The following is an 18,863-nucleotide window of genomic DNA, read 5'->3' on the forward strand; positions in this document are numbered from 1 at the left end:
GGACCAAAAAGGAAGTGAAGGCAGAAAGGCATCTGAGGTCAATTTATAAGAGGCCTTCAATGCCAGAATTTTTTTCGTCAGTAAGAGGGAGGATCAAAGTGATGTTTTAGGATGGTGAGGCCCCACAATCTCCCAGCCCACGTGTTCCTCTTACAGTGTGGTGTGAATGCTTCCCATTCAGAGGTCCTGTGTCTCCTTGCCTTGCATCTGGGTAGGCCTGTGACTTACACTGGTCGGTCATAAAAGATGATATATTTCTGCCTTGTCCTCTTGGGATGGTCATTCTTAGAATGCAGAGAGGTATTCTGCCACAAGCCGAGACGAGGTCCCAGGATTACCTGCCAGGTATGTGAGTGAAGATTGCTCCAGAAAGTTTTAGTCCCCGTGAATTTCCCTCAACCATCAAATCTCCCTTAGTGCTCAAGTCTTCCCGACTGAGGGCCAAGCATTTGTAGAGCAGAGACAAGCCATCCCAGCGCCTGTCTGAATTTATACCTGCAGAATCCATGAGATAATAAAATGATTGAGATTTAAGCCTACGATTAGGGTAAGTTCTTGGTTAAATTGTCACATGGTAGTATATGTAGCTAGAGTTGTTATCTGCCTCTAGGACGGTGGCTGTAGGTTGGAGAGATTAAGGATAGGAATATCGGAATGTAGGGTTCTCTTGCAGTACAAGAGGGTTTAAGAGCCTGGACAGAAAAAGACACTGGCAAAAGCAGAGTCTCTCTTGTGCATGTGGTACTGATCCCCAAATCTAGGAATGGGTTTTCTCCTCATGGGTTGTAAGGACCAGAGACTGGCACTTGTAGAAATGCACTCATTCCAGCCGTTTATTAAGGGTGTGCTCTGAGGGTGAAATTCAAGATTCAGTTCATTTTTTCTGGTCCCTAATTTCCTGAATGTCAAGCTTGATTAACAAACAAACAAAAAATGGCAGTGCCAGTCTGATTCAGTCAGTTTGATCTCAGGGTCTTAAGCTCGAGCCTCACTTTGGGAGTACAGATTACTTTAAAAAATAAATAAAACAAAATCTTTAAGAAAAATACAATGCCTTAAATTGGGAAGTGTGAGTGCTTTCATGTAAGTGATCTCATTTGATCCCAACACAGTCGTGTTCACGTGCATACGCTTGCATGGGGGGTAGGAGGAGAGGGTTGGGACCCTGGCCCTCGCTGTCTCTGAGCAAATCCCTCATCTGAAAATGGGGATTAGAGGCGCCTGGATGGCTTAGTCGGTTTAGCACTGACTTTTGCTCAGGTCATGATCTCACAATTCGTGAGTTCGAGCCCCGTGCTGGGCTCTGTTCTGACAGCTCCGAGCCTGGAGCCTGCTTCAGATTCTGTGTCTCCCTCTCTCTCTGCACCTCCCCCGCTTACACTCTGTGTGTGTGTCTGTCTCTCAAATATAAACTTAAAAAAATTTTTTTTAATGGGGATTAATCATAGCACTACTTCTCTCATGGGTTTGTTATAGAGATAAAATGAGATAATGCATGTAAAATAATATGACATAGTAAGAAATACAGATTTAGTCTTCGTCCAGGTTCTGGCACAAAGCTTCTAGAACCCTTGTAATCTCCGGAATGGTAGGGGATAAACCCCTATCAACTACACACTAATAGGGCGACTGCAGAGGCAGGGAAGCAACAGCTATTCATATAGACTGAAAGGGACAGCTATTGAACGGGGGTTTGCATGGCAAGGGTTGTAGACTTGAGTCGTCTTAGAGAACGGATAGTTAGACCCACAAGAATAAGTAAACAGACACTTAATAAATCACACTGAAGGAGAAGTGCAGAGAAATCAGTGAAGGAAACAGTGGTATCATTAACATCAAGTATACAGTGAACCACTGTTCACCAACATCACATTTTCCCTTTTTTTTTAATGTTTTTTTAATCATTTTTGAGAGTGAGACAGAGCATGAGTCGGGGAGGGGCAGAGAGAAAGAGGGAGACACAGAATCCAAAGCAGGCGCCAGGCGTCAGCACAGAGCCCGACACGGGGCTCGAACCCTCATGACCTGAGCCAAAGTCAGACGCTCAACTGACTGAGCCCTCCAGGCGCCCCACCAACATCACATTTTCATATGTAAAGAGCCACAAATGAGACAGGTTTGGGGGACATCTTAGAGACTCTCTTAGTATCAGTCGAAAACTGACCGTTGTATTTGTGCCTCGGGAGTCATGGCCCTGCCTGCGTGTCCTCTCACCTCCTTGCAGGTCCGGTATCTTCCAGCATCGATCTCTAGAGTTCCAGCTTCAAACGTCCTCTCAAATGCAGACTTTTTCTCAGGAACACCATCTCTGTTTCCTCCTAAGGCATCTTAGTCTCTGCCTTATCTCCTCCAACCTTTCTTTTAGCATACATGAATTTTGCAAATATTTTTTGAAACCGTGGGAAAGCACTGTATCGGGTGCAAAAGAAAAAAAGACGGGAGACAAAAAATTGTTTCACAGTCTCTGCCCTCAAATAGCTCTTGGGCCACATGACTACGCAGCCATCATCTGTGATACCGAGTGATGTGCCATGGAAAAGACAGTACAGGGTTCTAGAGACACAGAGCAATAGGAGAAGTCTTCGCAGAATTGGTGATATGACAGTGAGGCCTCTGTGCTACACTCGGTAATTTAAAGTGCGTGAACATGTCTACGTTTGTGTTCCTTTCAAAGTGTAAAACAGTCATTGATCTTGGGCTGGAATACATACACCTTGAGAGATTGACTGAGTCAAAACATCACTCTGTGTTTTATACATGAGGCAAGCGAGACCCACAGAAAGACACGCTTGCTCATGGGGCACTTTCTTAGATTTAAAAAGTGGTTGTGAGAGTGCTCGGAGGGTTCATGTGCACCAATCAGTTCTATCAATTCATTTTTCACTGTGCAGGGAAATCCTTCATAGAATTAGATTTGGTCCTTCTGGGTTCTTCACCATCCAAGCTAATGTGAAATTTCGCCTAGTCACATGGCGATCCCAGAGTCGTAGGACCTGGCAGTTTGAAACCAGATTTCTTCTACAGCTTCCTGGCCCATGTCGAACATCTGCTGCAGGTGCTTCCACCCAGTTTTGGCAGTGATCATGAGATATTCTTTGTTCTCCGGGTGTAGCTGGCAAGAGTGTGCAGCTATGACGAGTGACTGACAAAAGCGACCGCACACGAGGAGGAACAAGGCGCCCCTCTCCACAGGTGTCAGTGGGATGACGCTCTCAAATCCGGCAAGGACGTGGCCTCCCACGTGTAGGGGACTCTTGCTCTCAATCATCATGTACATGATGGTGATGGCCACCTCAAACACATAGTAGCCGTAGCTCATGTCACCGAAGTCTAAAATCCCAGACACGTGATACGTGGCACCTTCAGGGGCTGACTTGATGGCCTCCACTAAAATGTTATGGTCATTAAGGTCTCCGTGATTGACACCTGAAAGGAGAAACATTAAGCCACGTGAAAACAGGTATTTAACCGCCAGTTCATTCTTCCCACTTCTCCTTTCTCGGGCATGGCCACTCAAGCAATGCGATGAGCAGTCAGAGGTACAGCTGAATCCTATTTTCCCTGAAATAAAATAATTTCCTCTGAAAAGGAAAAAAGCAGCTAAATTCGGTGGTTGAACTTGCCTTTGCTTCTGATCAGTACAAGGCCAGACGATGGAGGTTATAGTCACTGCGAACACCTGGTTCTGACTGTTAGCGTAAAGGGACAGGCAGAACCACCCCAAACCAGAAATGTTTAAAAACAATACATGTATGTTTGTATTATTATAAGAGGAGTCTAGGAGTGCCTGGATGGCTCAGTCAGTAGAGCATGCAACTCTTGATCTTGGGGTTGTGAGTTGAAGCCCCACATTGGGTGGAGAGATTAAACAATATTGGAGAAGAAGAAGGGGGGGGGGGGAAGCGAGGAGGAGGAGGAGAAGCCGCCACCAAGAGTCCTAGAATGAACTAGATGTGTCTATTTTAACTTAGGATTTCCAAAAAAATTTCTTATGACGGGGCACCTGGATGGCTCAGTTGGTTAAGCGTCTGACTCTTGATTTTGGCTCAGGTCACGATCTCACAGTTCATGTTCCTTCCAGGAATGCGCTGAGTTGCACTTCCCTGTTCCTCAAGATGTCGGTGTATGGCCATGTGACTTTTTGGTCATTGACATATGAACAGAAGTGATGTCACTTTAGGGCAGAGATTTAAGGGCCAGTGTACAGTGCCCTACATTCTTGCTCCCCATACTATAGCAATAGTCCAATTGGTGACAATCCCATCCATCTAAATCCCAAAGTGAGAATAGTAGAACAGAACTGTAGCCAACCCATGATAGGCATGCAGCCTGAGTTAGAACTAAACCTTTGTTTTTGTAGTCCACATGATTTGGGGGCTATTTGTTACTGCAGCATAGCCTTGCATAGCTGATACACAGTGTGGTATGGGAGGAGACCCAGGCAAATAGAACAGGGGAATAAAATGGAGCCCCAAAACATTTAGTTTATAGCAGAGGTGTACTGCAAAACAAAGAGAGGAAAGATGGCTTTTTTTTGAGAGAAAGAGAGAGAAAGGGGGCGAGTGAGGGGCAGAGAGAGAGAGAGAGAGAAGCGGGACTCACCTGAGGCAGGGCTCGTGTTTACCCAAAACGGGGCTCATGATCACCCCATGCAGGGCTCAAGCTCATGAACCATGACATCATGACCCGAGCAGAAGTCAGATACTTAACCAATTGAGCCACCCAGGTGCCCCAGAAAGATGGATTTTTTTTTAAAAAACGTTTATTTATTTTTGAGACAGAGCATGAACAGGGGAGGGGCAGAGAGAGAGAGAGACACAATCTGAAACAGGCTCCAGGCTCTGAGCTGTCAGCACAGAGCCCGACACGGGGCTCAAACTCATGGACCGTGAGATCATGACCTGAGCCGAAGTCAGACACTTAACCGACCAAGCCACCCAGGCGCCCCAAAGATGGCTTTTTAATAAATGTTGGTGGAAAAAAATATCAGCCATGGGAAAAATTCACACCATATGTAAATTCCTGATGATTTATAGACCTATTATGAAATGCAAAAGCTATGACATTTTAGTAAGATCATATAGGAGAATATCTTCATGACCACAGGGTAGAGAAAAATTTCTACACAAGACACACAACACTAACCATAGAGTAAAAGATTGATGTATTTGAAACCAATAAATTAAGGATTGTTCATCAAAATATATCATAAAGAAAGTGAAAAGGCAACAGAATGGGACAAAATATTTGTAACACATATAACCACTGAAGGATTTGTATCCAGAAATCAATGAGAAAAAAATCCCAGTAGAAAAACTGGCAAAAGACTTGCATAGACACTTCACAAAAGGGTTTACCCAAACGGCCAATAAATAGGGAAATGTATAGTAAAACCCCAACAGGAAATCATCACAGGGGTGCCTGGGTGGCTTAGTTCGTAGAGCCTGCGACTCTTGATCTTGGGTCGTGAGTTCAAGCCCCACATTGGGCATGGAACCTACCTAAAAAAAAAAAAAAATCATTACATTCATATCAGATGGGCGAAAAGTAAAACATCTGATGATACCAAGGGTGTAGAGCCATGAAAACTTTCATCCTCTGCCGGCAGTAGCATAAAGTCGACATACAACCACTTTGGAAAACAGTTTGACATTATCTCGTAAAGCTGCATATAGACATGTCCTATGACCCAGCAGTCCTACCCCAGGACCCATGACGTCACACACTCAGTAATCCAGATGAGAAATGAGGGTAGCCTGGAACAAGTGGTAGTAGTTAAGGTGGGGTAAAGTAGGTAAAAATGGGGCACATTTGAAGTTAGAGCTGGTAGAATTTGATCGGATGTGAGGCGTGAGAGAAAGAACAAAGTCAAGGCTGCCAAGTCCTAGGGTTGTGGTCAGACCAGCTAGCGAGTGGTGGGTACATTTACATGAGACAAATATGAGTTGTGGGGACAGATTTGAGGGCAAATCAACTCTGTTTTCTTGCTACCACCTTGCATTGCATGTTTGATTTTCTTTTAAGTAGGCTGCACGCCCAGCATGGAGCCCATCATGGGGCTTGAACTCATGACCCTGAGATCAAGACCTGTGCTGAGATCAAGAGTCAGATGTTTAACTGACTGAGACACACAGGCGCCCCACCCCCTTGCATTATGTTTACATAAAGTAAACGCTATGGATTGAAATGTGACTGCCCCGCCGCCCCAACAATTCACATGTTGAAGCCCTACCCCCCAGTGTGGTGGTATTTGGAGATGGGGTCTTCAGGACGTTGACAGGGGTGAGATGAGGTCATGAGGGTGGGGCCCTCATGATGGGATTTATGCCCTGATAAGAAGAGACACCACAGAGCATGCTTGACACAGAGAAAAGGTGGCTGTGAGCCAGGAAAGAAACTGCCCATGACGGCACCTCAGATTTCCAGCCTCCAGGACGGTGAGAAATAAATTTCTGTTGTCTACGCCCCCTGGTACTTTGTTAACGCAGCCCAAGCAGAGGCCACAAGGGACACGTACCGCCTAGGTTAGGCTTGCTAGAAATGCCCCTTACTTTCTTGTCCTTTGACTAAGGCTTCACGCTCAGTCAAGAGGCTGGTTACCCCCTAGAGAAACTGTTCTCCGTGTCTATGAGGAGATATGGACTAGCGTGCTCACCAGAGCCCCGTGATGTAGCAGGAAAAAAAAAAGGGAACCCACACAAAATTCCATTAACGAAAGAACAAACCAGGCTAAAAAAATTACAGTATGTTCGGGGAGCCTGGTGGCTCAGTTGGTTCGGCGTCTCGATTTTGGTTCAGGCCGTGATCTCACGGTTCAGGAGATGGAGCCCCGCGTCGGGCTCTGAGCTGACAGTGTCGAGCCTCTCTCCTCTCGCTCGGCCCCTCCCCTGCTCACACTCACCCTCCCTCAAAAATAACTAAGTAAAAATTACAGTACATTGAAATAAATGGTGGTACGTACATACTCTGGAATACTATTCGGCAGTTAACAACGGTGAACTAAATGAACTGAACTGCAGGTGTCAAGTGGGTCAATCCAGAGACAACACTGAATAAGAAACGCAGGTTGCAGGGGCGCCTGGGTGGCTCGTCGGTTAAGCGTCAGACTTCGGCTCAGGTCCTGATCTCGCAGTTCGTGGGTTCGAGCCCCGCGTCGGGCTCTGTGCTGACAGCTCGGAGCCTAAAGCCTGCTTCCGATTCTGTGTCTCCCTCTCTCTCTGCCCCTCCCCCTCCCCTGCTCATGCTCTGTCTCCCTCTCTCTCTGCCCCTCCCCTGCTCATGCTGTCTCCCTCTCTCTCAAAAATGAATAAACATTAAAAAAATAATTAAACAAGATAAACTTTAAAGATAAATAATATAAATAGCAAAAAAAAAAAAAAATACTTATTCGATCAGAGGAATACTCACATTCTCGAAAATCACCTAACTTGGTCAGGACCTCGCCCTTGAACAGCTGAATGACCTGTGTGACGATCTCTCGGTTTCGGCTCTGGCCCAAGGCATACAGGTACTTCTCCAGAAGAGGAACGTTTTTCAGATTCCAAATGAAGTTTTCTCGACGAAGGCAACTTAACTTTGGGTGATGGAATTTCTAAATCAAAGGCAAGAAACTCTTTAGAGTCTGGACAGTCGGAGCGACCGCTACCTCGAGCTCCACAACCCCCCCCCCCCCCCCAGTGCTGGTCCCAGGAGCACACGGGAGGGGCGCCACACTCACCAACTCCCCCCATTTAATCCCCCCACAAAACAATGACTGCATATTCGCACAGGACCTTGTAGCTCTGAGGGCACGTGCCCATCTCGCTTCGCGCCCACGATGGTGTGTCAGGGATTAGCCACAGCCTACGGCAGGGCCAGAGGTGGATACAGAGAACCCTATTCTCCCCACATGACCTGCCGGCCCCTCATCACCTCTCTGACTTCACCTTCTGCTGCTCTTGCTGACTGTCCTCCAACCACCCTGGCCTCCCTGCGGTTGGAGAACACGCCAAGCACGGCTCCACCTCGCGGCCTCTGCGTGTGCTGTTCCCTCCTCGTGGGATACTCTTGCCCGGACCTCCGTTGGTCCAGGGTCTTCATTGCTACCAGCTCCTTACTCAAAAACCACCTTCTGTGGAAGGCACCCTGACCACTCCATCTAAAATCTCAGCCCTCTCTCCGATGCTTCAGATCCCTCTTCTCTGCTTGTTTTTTCTTCTTAAGGTGCGGCACGTATTGCTAACATCCACCATACTCCACCCTCGCGCCTGCCTGTCCTCCCTAGAACGTAAGCTCCACAGAGAGGAGTTTTGTGCTTGGTCCCCACGCCTGGAACGGTGCCTGGTACACAAAAGACACTGCTCAAGCAGTATTTGCCGAATAAATGAGCATTCTTACAATAGAAAATTCTAGAACTGCCAGGGCCTTTAGATTTTGACCACTCTATCTGAGGTTTGAAATGGCTTTGACCATCGTTGCACAAAAGGGGAAACTGAGGTTTGGAGCAGGATAATGAGTTACTAGTGGGGGGCTGAGGGAGGGCTGACCTGTCCCAGAGTGGGGGGATCACCGGTGGAATAGTGTTTCTCCTGTGAGAAATACACTTTACATGACAACCCAGGATATTGCCAACACATAGAGAGGGGAAAAAAAGTCCATAAACAATACATAGACTACTATGTGTGAGATATTCTGGTGTTTCTCCATTGTATTCTATTTCTTTAAAAATGTCCCTCTAAATTCATTCTAACGTCCACTCTCGAGCCCTGGGGTTCCAAATCCTTCCCCTGATGTCCCCGCTTTCGCCACCACGTCCTTGAAGTAGCCTCGGTTTCAATACCTCGCACAGGAGGTACTTTTTACCCTTGAACGGTTCTGCCCTCTTCCTTCCGCTGAGCTAAACTGTCTCAGCAATAGCGTCCCTGCCGTGGGCTGTCACTGGGACATCCGTGCCAACAGTGTCCCTGCCGTGGGGTCTCGCTGGGCCGTCTGGGGCCGTCTGGAACACGGTCAGTGCTTCTCCCACATGACTGTCTTCCATGTACTCCCGGACAGGGCTCCTCCCCCTCAGAGCCTTCTCTTCTGCAGAGTCAACCTTTCTGGTTCCTTCCGTGAGTCCTCACATGACAGGGTTTTGAATTCCTGACCACTGGTGTGTTAAGTGCCACTGCAGATCACAAAAATACTCTGCATAGTAAGCACTAAAACACTGTTAGAAGCTGTGCCTTCTAGGGGGTAGAACTGGAACTAAGAATGGAGATGATAGGGAAGAGAAAAAAATGTTCATTTTATGCCTTTCAGTACTGTGTGAAATTTCAACCATGCATATTTCTTACTTTCATTTTTTTAAGTTTATTTATTTTGAGAGAGAGAGAGAGAGAGAGAGAGAGAGAGAGAGAGTGCAAGCATGGGAAGGGCAGAGAGAAAGAGGAGAGAGAGAGAATCCCAAGCAGGCTCTGTGCTGTCAGCTTGGAACCTGACGTGGGGCTCGAATCCACGAGCCATGAGATCATGACCTGAGCCGAAACCAAGAGTTGGACGCCCAACTGACTGAGCCCCCCCAGGCGCCCCTCTAACTTTCATTTTTAAAGAAAGTAAAATATAACACTCTTGCCGGGCTTCCAATGGAGCAACGGTCCACTCGGGAAGGCTCTGAGTCGGCTCCTAAAACGGCGGCACTGTTAGCCATGCAGCCCACAGGAGGCCCTCTCGGCTCCGGCAGGAGAAGTGGGAGACCACCCGGAATCCAGGCCAGGAGTCAGTCACACACGGCTGGGTTTCAACAGGCTCTGCCACTTAACATCTCGGATCTGTTTCCTTGACGGTGAAATCAGAGTATCAACACCAGCCTCCCAATCGTCTCCGATAAACTAAGACGCGAAACAAATCAAGACCTCACACGTAGCGGGTGCTCAGCAAAGGTTTGTTGAACATGAATGTTGCAGCCAACGCGCCCGACTTCTCTGGGCTTTGTCTCCTGGCTCCTCGGTGCGCCACGCCGAGCTCCTGAGGGTTTCATCACTACTGCATTAAATGTAAACATCCCGACTGAAGGGCACAGATGGTTAGACTGGATAAAATAGCAAGACCCATGTACACACTGCTTGCAAGAAGGACTTGTAATATAGAGGCTGTGGGCATAAAGCAGCCAAGAATTTTTTCCACTCAGTCTCAGGAGATTGTAAATATCAAGTCTCTGGGACAGAGGGCATAAAAATCCCCTAAGTCTTATTGTTGGGGTGTTCCCAGCCCCGTCCCATCTCTTAGCTCCTGCTAAGTCTCCACCTTACTCTTCTCGCTAAAGCACCAGCCGGATGGAAAGAAACTGTGGGCAGAAGCAAGGAGTGACTCGGGCAGGCTGACCACAGTAGCCACAAGAGGGGCACAAGGTTAGCTCAGTGGAGGCTGCTCTGCTTCGTCTACGGCAAGAAGCCTTTGCCGGCACAGATCTCAGCACCCACCAGCCCCCATCTCTGATAGTTCTCCTAGTTCTCCCCCTCTTCATCCCTCCTGTCCTCTGCTCCGGGCTACAAAGGCCACCTCGTGACTGATGTCAGGGGAGAATGCTGCCTACTTGTGCGCGGGGCTGTGACCCAGCAGACACAGGTGCGAACCCACGTCTCGCTCAGCCCCTCCCTCTCCCACAGGCTTCACATTAAATCAATCACCAACTTGGCTCTGTCTCCAAAATATATCTTGAACCTTTCCTTCAAGCTTGAGGAGACCTTCAAGCTCTCAATCCGCGTTTATCTGATTATTCATTAGCTTCCTAGATGCACTCCCTGCCTCCATTCTGGCTTTCTGCCAATCCATCCACCACACTGATCCACAGAGTGCTATAAACTAGAATTCTTTGCCTGTTTAAAAACCCTCCAAAGTCCCTAAGCTCCTCAGTATCGTATATGCTGATGTATCTTATAATCTGACCACGGGATGTTTCCAACTTTATCTTTTTTTTTTTTTTTTTCAACGTTTTTTATTTATTTTTTGGGACAGAGAGAGACAGAGCATGAACGGGGGAGGGTCAGAGAGAGAGGGAGACACAGAATCGGAAACAGGCTCCAGGCTCCGAGCCATCAGCCCAGAGCCCGACGCGGGGCTCGAACTCACGGACCACGAGATCGTGACCTGGCTGAAGTCGGACGCTTAACCGACTGTGCCACCCAGGCGCCCCTCCAACTTTGTCTTCTGTCTCCCTCAGGCTTAACCCCTGTGTTCCAAGCATAACGAATTACCAGAAGTTCTGGAACATGATCATTGTACTGGCATGGCTGTTCGCATGCTCTTTCCTCTAGCTAGAAAGCCCTCCCTCCTTCTTCTCTGACTGATGGGTTCCTAACTTTAAAGAACCAGCTCATAAATTGCTTCTTTTTTTTTTAATCCAGTCCTCCTTGAATACCTGCTATGTGTTTCACACTGTTAGACAGCAAGGGAAAAAGATGACTAAGGCATAAACCAGAGGCATCTTGGTGGTTCAGTCGGTTGAGTGTCCGACTTCGGCTCAGGTCATGATCCCGTGGTTTTGGGTTCGAGCCCCACGTCGGGCTCTGGGCTGACAGCTCGGAGCCTGGAGCCTGCTTCGGATTCTGTGTCTCCCTGTCTCTCTGCCCACCCCCTACCTCAAAAATAAATAAACATTAAAAAAAATTAAAAAAAAAACAATTAAAGCATAAACCATCTCTTAAGAAGCTCACTGCTTCTGGGGCGTCTGCGTGGCTCAGTCGGTTGAGTGTCTGACTGATTTCAGCTCAGGTCATGATCCCAGCGTCATAGGATAGAGCCCTGCGTTGGGCTGCGTACTAAGCATGGACCCTGCTTGGGATTCTCTCTCTCTTCTTCTCTCTCTCTCTCTCTGCCCCACCCCCTGCTCACGTGTGCTCTCTCTCTGTCTAACAACAATAATAAAAAGAGAAGCTCACTGCTTCCCATGAACCATATGTAACAGGAAGTGCAAATATGCAATAATTACGATACCATATGTGGTAGACTGTTGTTCTGATGTCCCCTATGAATCATGCTTCCTTTATTCACACCCTATGTAGCTTCTCCCAGTTGACTTTGGGATTAGACACGTCACTTGCTTTGGCCAATGGGGCACTAGCTAGCGTGATTCAAACTGTCTCAATAACTCAATAACAGGCTCAATATTATTGAACATTGTCTGTGAACTGGGATTTGTCCCCTCGGAGCACTCTCTCGGAAACCAGCAGCCATGTTGTAAAGACGCCTCAGCCATCCTGAAGGATGAGACACCATGTGACAAGCAGAGGCCCCATGGAGGACTGAGCTCCCAGCTGGGTACAGCTGCATGAGTGACCCCAATCAATACCACGTAGAGCAGGAGATCCACTCAGTCAACCCATGGAAACATGACAAATAAGTCATTATTGTTTCAAGCCAGTAAGTTTGGGGATGACTTGTTACACAGCACTAGCTGACTGGAACATAGCCCAATAAGTACAGTGATAGAAGGATGTCCAAGTTCAGAAGTAGCAAGAGAAGGAAGTGGTCAATTATGCACAGCACGGGAAGAGAAAAGGTCAGGGGAGATTTCACAGACCTGGGCAGAAAGGAGCCTCACTGTCATAAAATTCATGCATCTAAGACCCTATTTCCTTCATCACAAACCTTAGGAGGCACCACACATAAAAAGGGAGTCTGACACTGGGTCTATCTTTTAAGTAAAATAAATCAAAACTAGGGGCACCTGGGTGGCTCAGTTGGTTAAGCATCCGACTTTGGCTCAGGTCATGATCTCACAGTTCATGAGTTTGAGCCCTGTGTCAGGCCCTGTGCTGACAGCTCAGAGCCTGGAGCCTGCTTCAGATTCTGTGTCTCCCTCTCTCTCTCTCTGCCCCTCCCTCACTTGTGCTCTCTATCTTAAAAAAAAAAAAATCAAAACTAAACAAAAAATTCTTATAAATAAGATAAAACCCCAAATCTTACCTCCAGTGTCTTATCCAATTTGCCAGCTAGCCTTCCAATTTCATACAGTAGCTGGGGGCTGATGGGAATCTCAGCTATAGGCCTTCCTGGGAGGTAAGTCAGCAGCCTCACCAAGTAGCTTGCGATTTCGGAGCCACTATCTAGAGGGATGGAAGGTTATATCCTGTCAACTATTCTCCAGAAAATGGACTTTCTGGCTTTGTAATTATTATCATAGAGAATAACAGAAATCACAGAAGAAGAGAAATGCATGAGCTAACCTAAAACCAGCCAGCAGGATTTTATGAAGCAGGACTGAGCAGATCGGTGCAAACAGAACAAACAAACCTCACAGCCCCGGAACCAGGCACTTACACACCAGCAGTGCTCCAGCCCCAGCTTTGCCGGCCTTGGCACTAAACATAAATTGCCTGGTCTGGCAAATGGACCTAAAACATGTTTTCATAAGTTTATAATTGAGGAAAGTGTGATATAGAGAAATGACAGTTTCAGAGGCTTCTTCAGGGGCAAACGGGGGGGAAAGCCTGTGTGTCGGGGCCTGGATGGGGCCTCACTTGTTTGGAGCCATGCAGATTATGACAGAATGGGTGATCGTATAAGAGGGAAATAATGGTCGAGATTTAACCTTTAACAAATTCCAGGGCTGAGCTGATTTCAGGCTGCTGCTTAGAGAACTCTACAGGTTCAGCTTAGAATTTTGGCAAAATTAGAGGGAAATGGGCCAGAGTCTCACAGACGAGGACTCCAGTCGTAGGAATATCAAGCAGTGGGTCCCAGGTTACATACACAGAAATGACAGAGCTGGGATCTAAAATCCCTGATTTCTAGTCCTGTGTTCTTTCTTCCACACCACAGCACCAAGATACACAGCTGGTCTGATGAATAAAAATCTTTCATTATTTTTCTGTTAAAAACAATTTCCCCTAACTCCACGTGTCCTTAGTGCCTCATCCATCAAGTCCTTCCTAAGGGGAGGAGTTACACCAGATCCCAGCCCTAACCACTCCGGAATCAGAGCCCCTGATCTGCACTCGGGTGATGCTGTGGCCTCCCCCAGCCACTGAACAAATAACCACATCCACACTGGGAGCTATAAGCCTGTTCTTGATATTCCCACCTGTAGCCAAAATGCAGTAATGTACGTGCACAGGCGATGACGAGTGACGTGGTAATTTTTTACCTATGGACACAAGAGAGGTTAGGTTGTCTCCTTTAGTGCGACACACAGAGGCTGTTGGGAACCCAGCGTCTCTCAGAAACATGATGATGTGACTCTGAACTTCAATCAGCTCTGGAGTTTTGCTCGACTCAGTGTTGCTTATTTTGAGGACATACTCAGTCGGGCCATCTGTAGTGTCTTTGGTTCTTGAAACGCATACGTGAAAGTTTTGGTCATCGTAGCTAGGAAGTGGCTGGATCTTGGAAACTTTTAACCCAAATACCGATTCCACTAATGCAGAGGCTTGGGTTTCACTGAAAGCGGGCTTGGTGAGAGCCTGTGACTGAAGATCATCTCCACGTGACATTATGTCTAGAGAAAACAAAAAAACTAGAAAGAGACATATAATGAATATATTTAATGAAGTGATGTTTCTTAAGACAGACCAATAATGTTGCTCAATATTGATTCTATAGTTCTTATTATTTAAAAAATTTTTATTTTGATGTTTATTTATTTTTGAGAGAGAGAGAAACAGAGTGTGAGCAGGGGAGGGGCAGAGAGACAGGGAGACACAGAATCCGAAGCAGGCTCCAGGCTCCGAGCTGTCAGCACAGAGCCCGACGCGGGGCTTGAACCCACAAACCGTGAGATCATGACCTGAGCCAAAGTCGGACGCTTAACCGACTGAGTCACCCAGGTGCTCCAATATAGTTCTTATTATTAATTTTCACTCATAAAGTTAAAAATCACATCAGCAAATGAGATAAAGAAGTGGGCGTTTTGGCAGGTGAATAAATTTCCTTGCACCACAAATTACTTTTAAACTCACCTTGCAAACAGAAGGTATGTTTCCAGGGACAGAATACAGATGAGGAAAGCGCCTGGTATCACCTCATCCAATTCCTGGTCTGCTCCCCCACTTTATTTATGGGGAGATTTGGGTCCTGGGAGGTGAGAGGCCTCACCCAAAGTGACATACGATGTAACAGTAAGGACTCGGCTCTTGACACTCCTAAGCCAGGGTTTTGTCCCTTTGACTATGTTGCCATCAGTTTGGGGCTAAAATATAAACTGAAACACGGTGGTCTTACTCTCCTAGCCCCACTTTGAATTCTAAGGCTCACCCTCCAGCTTACCACGCATGCTCCCGGTACGCAAGTGTGGGCTGGCGCGCAGAGCATCATGGGAGGCACAGGTGGCGATGTGAAAGCGCGCCTAGCGGGCTCTGTAACCCCAGAAACGTTAACTCTGGCTTACAAATATCTGAACAATAAAAAACTTAAGAGCTATTCAAAACAGCAGGTTATAAGGCAGTAAGTAATAAACGGAGGGTGCCAAAGAAACCCTGGGTTAAGTACAAACCTGACGTGTCTGAATTAACACTGAATGACTCCATTTACCTTAACTCGTAAAGAATACATTTTCTACGGCTAAGAGGAATAAGGGCTTGAAATAAAAATGTTACGTGGGGCACCCGGCTGGCTCTGTCAGTGGCGCGTGTGACTCTTGATCTCGGGGTTATAGGTTTGAGCCCCACGTTGAGGGGGGAGGTGAGTAGAGATCACTTAAAAATAAAATCTAGAGTGGGGGCGCCTGGGTGGCTCAGTCTGTTAAGCGTCAGACTTCGGCTCAGGTCACGATCTCACGGTCTGTTGGGTTCCAGCCCCGCTTCGGGCTCTGTGCTGACAGTTCAGACCCAGGTGCCTGCTTTGGATTCTGTGTTTCCCTCTCTCTCTCTGCCCCTCCCCTGCTTGCACTCTGTCTCTCTCAAAAATAAATAAACATTAAAAAAATTTTTTTAGTTAAAAAATAAAATAAAATCTAGGGGCACCTGGGTGGCTGTCGGTTGACTGTCCAATCCTGATTCTGGCTCAGGTCATGATCTTACGTTTCATGAGTTTGAGCCCCACATCAAGCACTGTGCTGACAGTTTGGACCTGGTTGGGATTCTCCCTCCTTCCCTCTCTCTCTGCCGCTCCCCAACTCTCAATGTCTCTGTCTCTCTCAAAATAAATAAATAAAACTTAAAAAAAAAAAAATCCTGGGATCCCTAGGTGGCTCAGTCGGTTAAGTAGCCAGCTTTGGCTCAGGTCATGATATAGTTTGTGGGTTCGAGCCCCACATCGTGCTCTGTGCTGACAGCTCAGAGCCTGGAGCCTGCTTCAGATTCTGTGTCTCCCTCTCTCTCTGCCCTTCTCCCGTTCATGCTCTCTCTCTCTCTCTCTCTCTCAAAAATCAATAAACATTTTTAAAAAATTAAAAAAAAAAGAAATCCTTTAAATTCTAAAAAAAAAATTATGGGCAGTTACGTAAAATGAAGTTACAACTGAGTCTCTAAAATGGTGTATGAAATTAATATATGATAGAGATTCGGAGGAGAGAGAACTGATACAGCCTGAGGAAGACATTCTTGACAATAGGGATCTGAACTGAGCTACTGAGTATGACTTGGGGAGACAGGATGGGGGAGAGTGTTTTCTTCTCCTTGCTGACACGGCCCTCTGCTCACACGCCCGGCACCCCCAAAGCATCTAGTGACACAGATACAGCGATGTGGGGCTTCTGAACACACTTCAAGGGCCAAGTAGTTAGGGTCCTTGTATCCTCACTCCCCTCTTTTTATAAAATAGTTTTATTTCAATCCTCCCTTCGTACTAAGTTGTAAATAATTAATAACATATTGGGGTAGGTTGCATTTTAGGGCACGATTCCGACTTGTTCAAGGGATGTAGTGTCATATAAAAAGAATCTCATGAACAGTTAGCTCTTATTGATAGAAATAAGAAGCTGTTGCTTCTGGCAGGGAGGTGGCAGGAGAAAACTTTCTGGAGGAAAATGTCTATATTTTTACTGTGCTTTGGTTACATGGGTGTATACATTTGTCAAAACTTAGTTTAAAACTTAAGTGAGCGTAAGATCTGTGAATCTCACCAAATGTAAATTTACATGAAAAAAAAAAAAAACAAACCACAGCCTGTGTGAGAAACTGGCTAGGAAGAGGGTTGAAGGGGCGTCTTAGAGCTTTCTCAGAGTCCCCAAATCACCATACGCCTGTTAGTGTGCAATCACTTCAGATCTATGAAACCCAAAGCCCAGCCCACCGCAGTGAGGACAGCGAGGTAAAATTCAGGGAGGCACACACAGGATGTGACCCCTTCCTGCCTCAGCCCAACACTGTTGCCTGATGACTCCAGCAATAACAGGAATATTCGTCTAACATGCCATTCCCCTCCGCGTCCCCGCCTTCCTCGACCCTCTTTCCCGCACTGATTTCTCCCACCTCCAAGCCTGACCCAGCTGCTCAGTTTCCACCACCTGTTATAGTTCCTACGGTCTTGCTAATCACTTCTCATGTTTACTTTCGGACCAGAATATTTGCTTTCAGATTTTGTTCACTAAAGATGTTGTAAAAACTCCTGAATGGCGTTTCGAAACTTAATCTTTGCACCTGAAACCTCTGGGAACCAATATATCCTACCACACTGCATTTGAGCTTTAAAACTACATGAGATTTTGAAATTCCGGACGAAACAGGGGAGTTATTCTGCATTTTCCCTCCTCTCCAGACGTTACCCCAGCGCGCCCTGCACACACCCCCTCCGATTCCTTCTGCGCTGTCCTCGCGCCAGGCCCCGTGCAGGTCTGCACCCCAGCTCCCAGCCCAGCCCCACAGCGCGCCGCCGGGGATTCCGGTGGTCTTCCCGCTGCGGCAGGGGACTGGTGGGGGGGCGCCGAGGACGCGGAGGGGACGAGGAGGAAGGGGCTGCAGCCGCGGACCCCGCCCCTCCGCCAGGGAGCCCCCGGAGCCCCCAGTGCACCCCCAGGCCGGTGGCTCGGCCCAGACCCCTGCCCTCCCCGGTCGGCTCACCCGCAGCGACCCCGGGTCCCGAGAGGACACAGCTGACCCGCACCCAGCAGTCCGGAGTCGGCCCCGGCCGGCGCGAGCCTGCAAACCCCAACTTCTGATTGGCGCCTCGCCATCCCCCTCCGCCAGTCAGTACACAGTGCTGGGGGGCGGGTCCGCCACGCCCCGGCCCGCGAGATCCGGCTTCTGATTGGCCCCTCGCGATCCCCCTCCGCCAGTCAGCGCAGAGTGCTGGGGGGCGAGGCTCGGCCGCCGTCCGCACCGCCCCGGCCCGCGAGATTCGGCTTCTGGATTGGCTCTCCGCAGCTCTGTCCCGCCTTCCCTCGGTGGTGACCCCACTCAGAATCCGCCTACCTCTCACAGAACGGCACCTCTTGTTTCTGATTGGCTTTTGTGGATTCCGCCCCGCCCCCTTTCTGCCCCGGAAGAGCACCTCGCGGTTGGGTCGAGTCCCTCCGCGGCTCAGAACGCAGTTTCCACCAGACTTCGGGGTAATCTGCTTTCCCTCGCCTCGGCCTCCGTCCAGCTGCCGCCGGAGTCCGTTCCCGCGCGGCCCGAAGTTACCTCCCTAGTGCCGCGGGCCCACGCGCCCCTCCGCCGCGCGCCGACCTCACCTCCGGCTGGACTCGGGCCGCGGCTCCAACTTGCACTCGCTCCCAGGCCGGCGGGCCGAGCAGCAGATGGAGGGGGCGAGAGGGCGGTCCCCGGCTTCCCGCGGCTGGGCCCAGGTCGGGCCTGAATCCCCTGCAGGAAACCGCCGTGTGCCCGCGGAGTGGGGATCCCGGTGGTCGGGGGCGCCAGGCAGGACTTCTCGGTGGGTCAGAGCTCTGGCCTGCGGCGCGGCCTCCGTGGTTCTATGCCCCCTCTTGCTCCCTGCGGGTACCGCACCCCTCCCCGTGCGGGTACAGCATC

At 48.4% G+C, this 18,863-nt stretch overlaps 1 protein-coding gene across 4 annotated transcripts; it reads right to left on the reverse strand.

Moving 5' to 3' along the window:
- Positions 1 to 2,015: 2,015 nt before the first annotated feature.
- On the reverse strand, positions 2,016 to 18,035 carry HYKK (hydroxylysine kinase). 4 transcript variants are annotated; one of them, XM_042940751.1, is made up of 5 exons: positions 17,998 to 18,035; positions 14,042 to 14,473; positions 12,925 to 13,064; positions 7,408 to 7,591; positions 2,016 to 3,426 (listed from the first exon to the last, which is right to left on the reverse strand). In XM_042940751.1, exons 2-5 carry the CDS (start codon positions 14,448 to 14,450, stop codon positions 2,966 to 2,968), a joined length of 1,194 nt encoding a protein of 397 aa, XP_042796685.1. In that variant the 5' UTR covers positions 14,451 to 14,473; positions 17,998 to 18,035; the 3' UTR covers positions 2,016 to 2,965. The 4 variants fall into 4 exon arrangements, with proteins under 4 accessions (XP_042796685.1, XP_042796686.1, XP_042796687.1 ...); XM_042940752.1 differs by having other exon boundaries at positions 14,042 to 14,455; positions 17,955 to 18,030; XM_042940753.1 differs by having other exon boundaries at positions 14,105 to 14,473; positions 17,955 to 18,013.
- Between the last annotated feature and the right edge of the window lie 828 nt (positions 18,036 to 18,863).

The sequence above is a fragment of the Panthera leo genome, chromosome B3 (assembly GCF_018350215.1).
Source record: "Panthera leo isolate Ple1 chromosome B3, P.leo_Ple1_pat1.1, whole genome shotgun sequence".
Lineage (NCBI taxonomy): Eukaryota > Metazoa > Chordata > Mammalia > Carnivora > Felidae > Panthera > Panthera leo.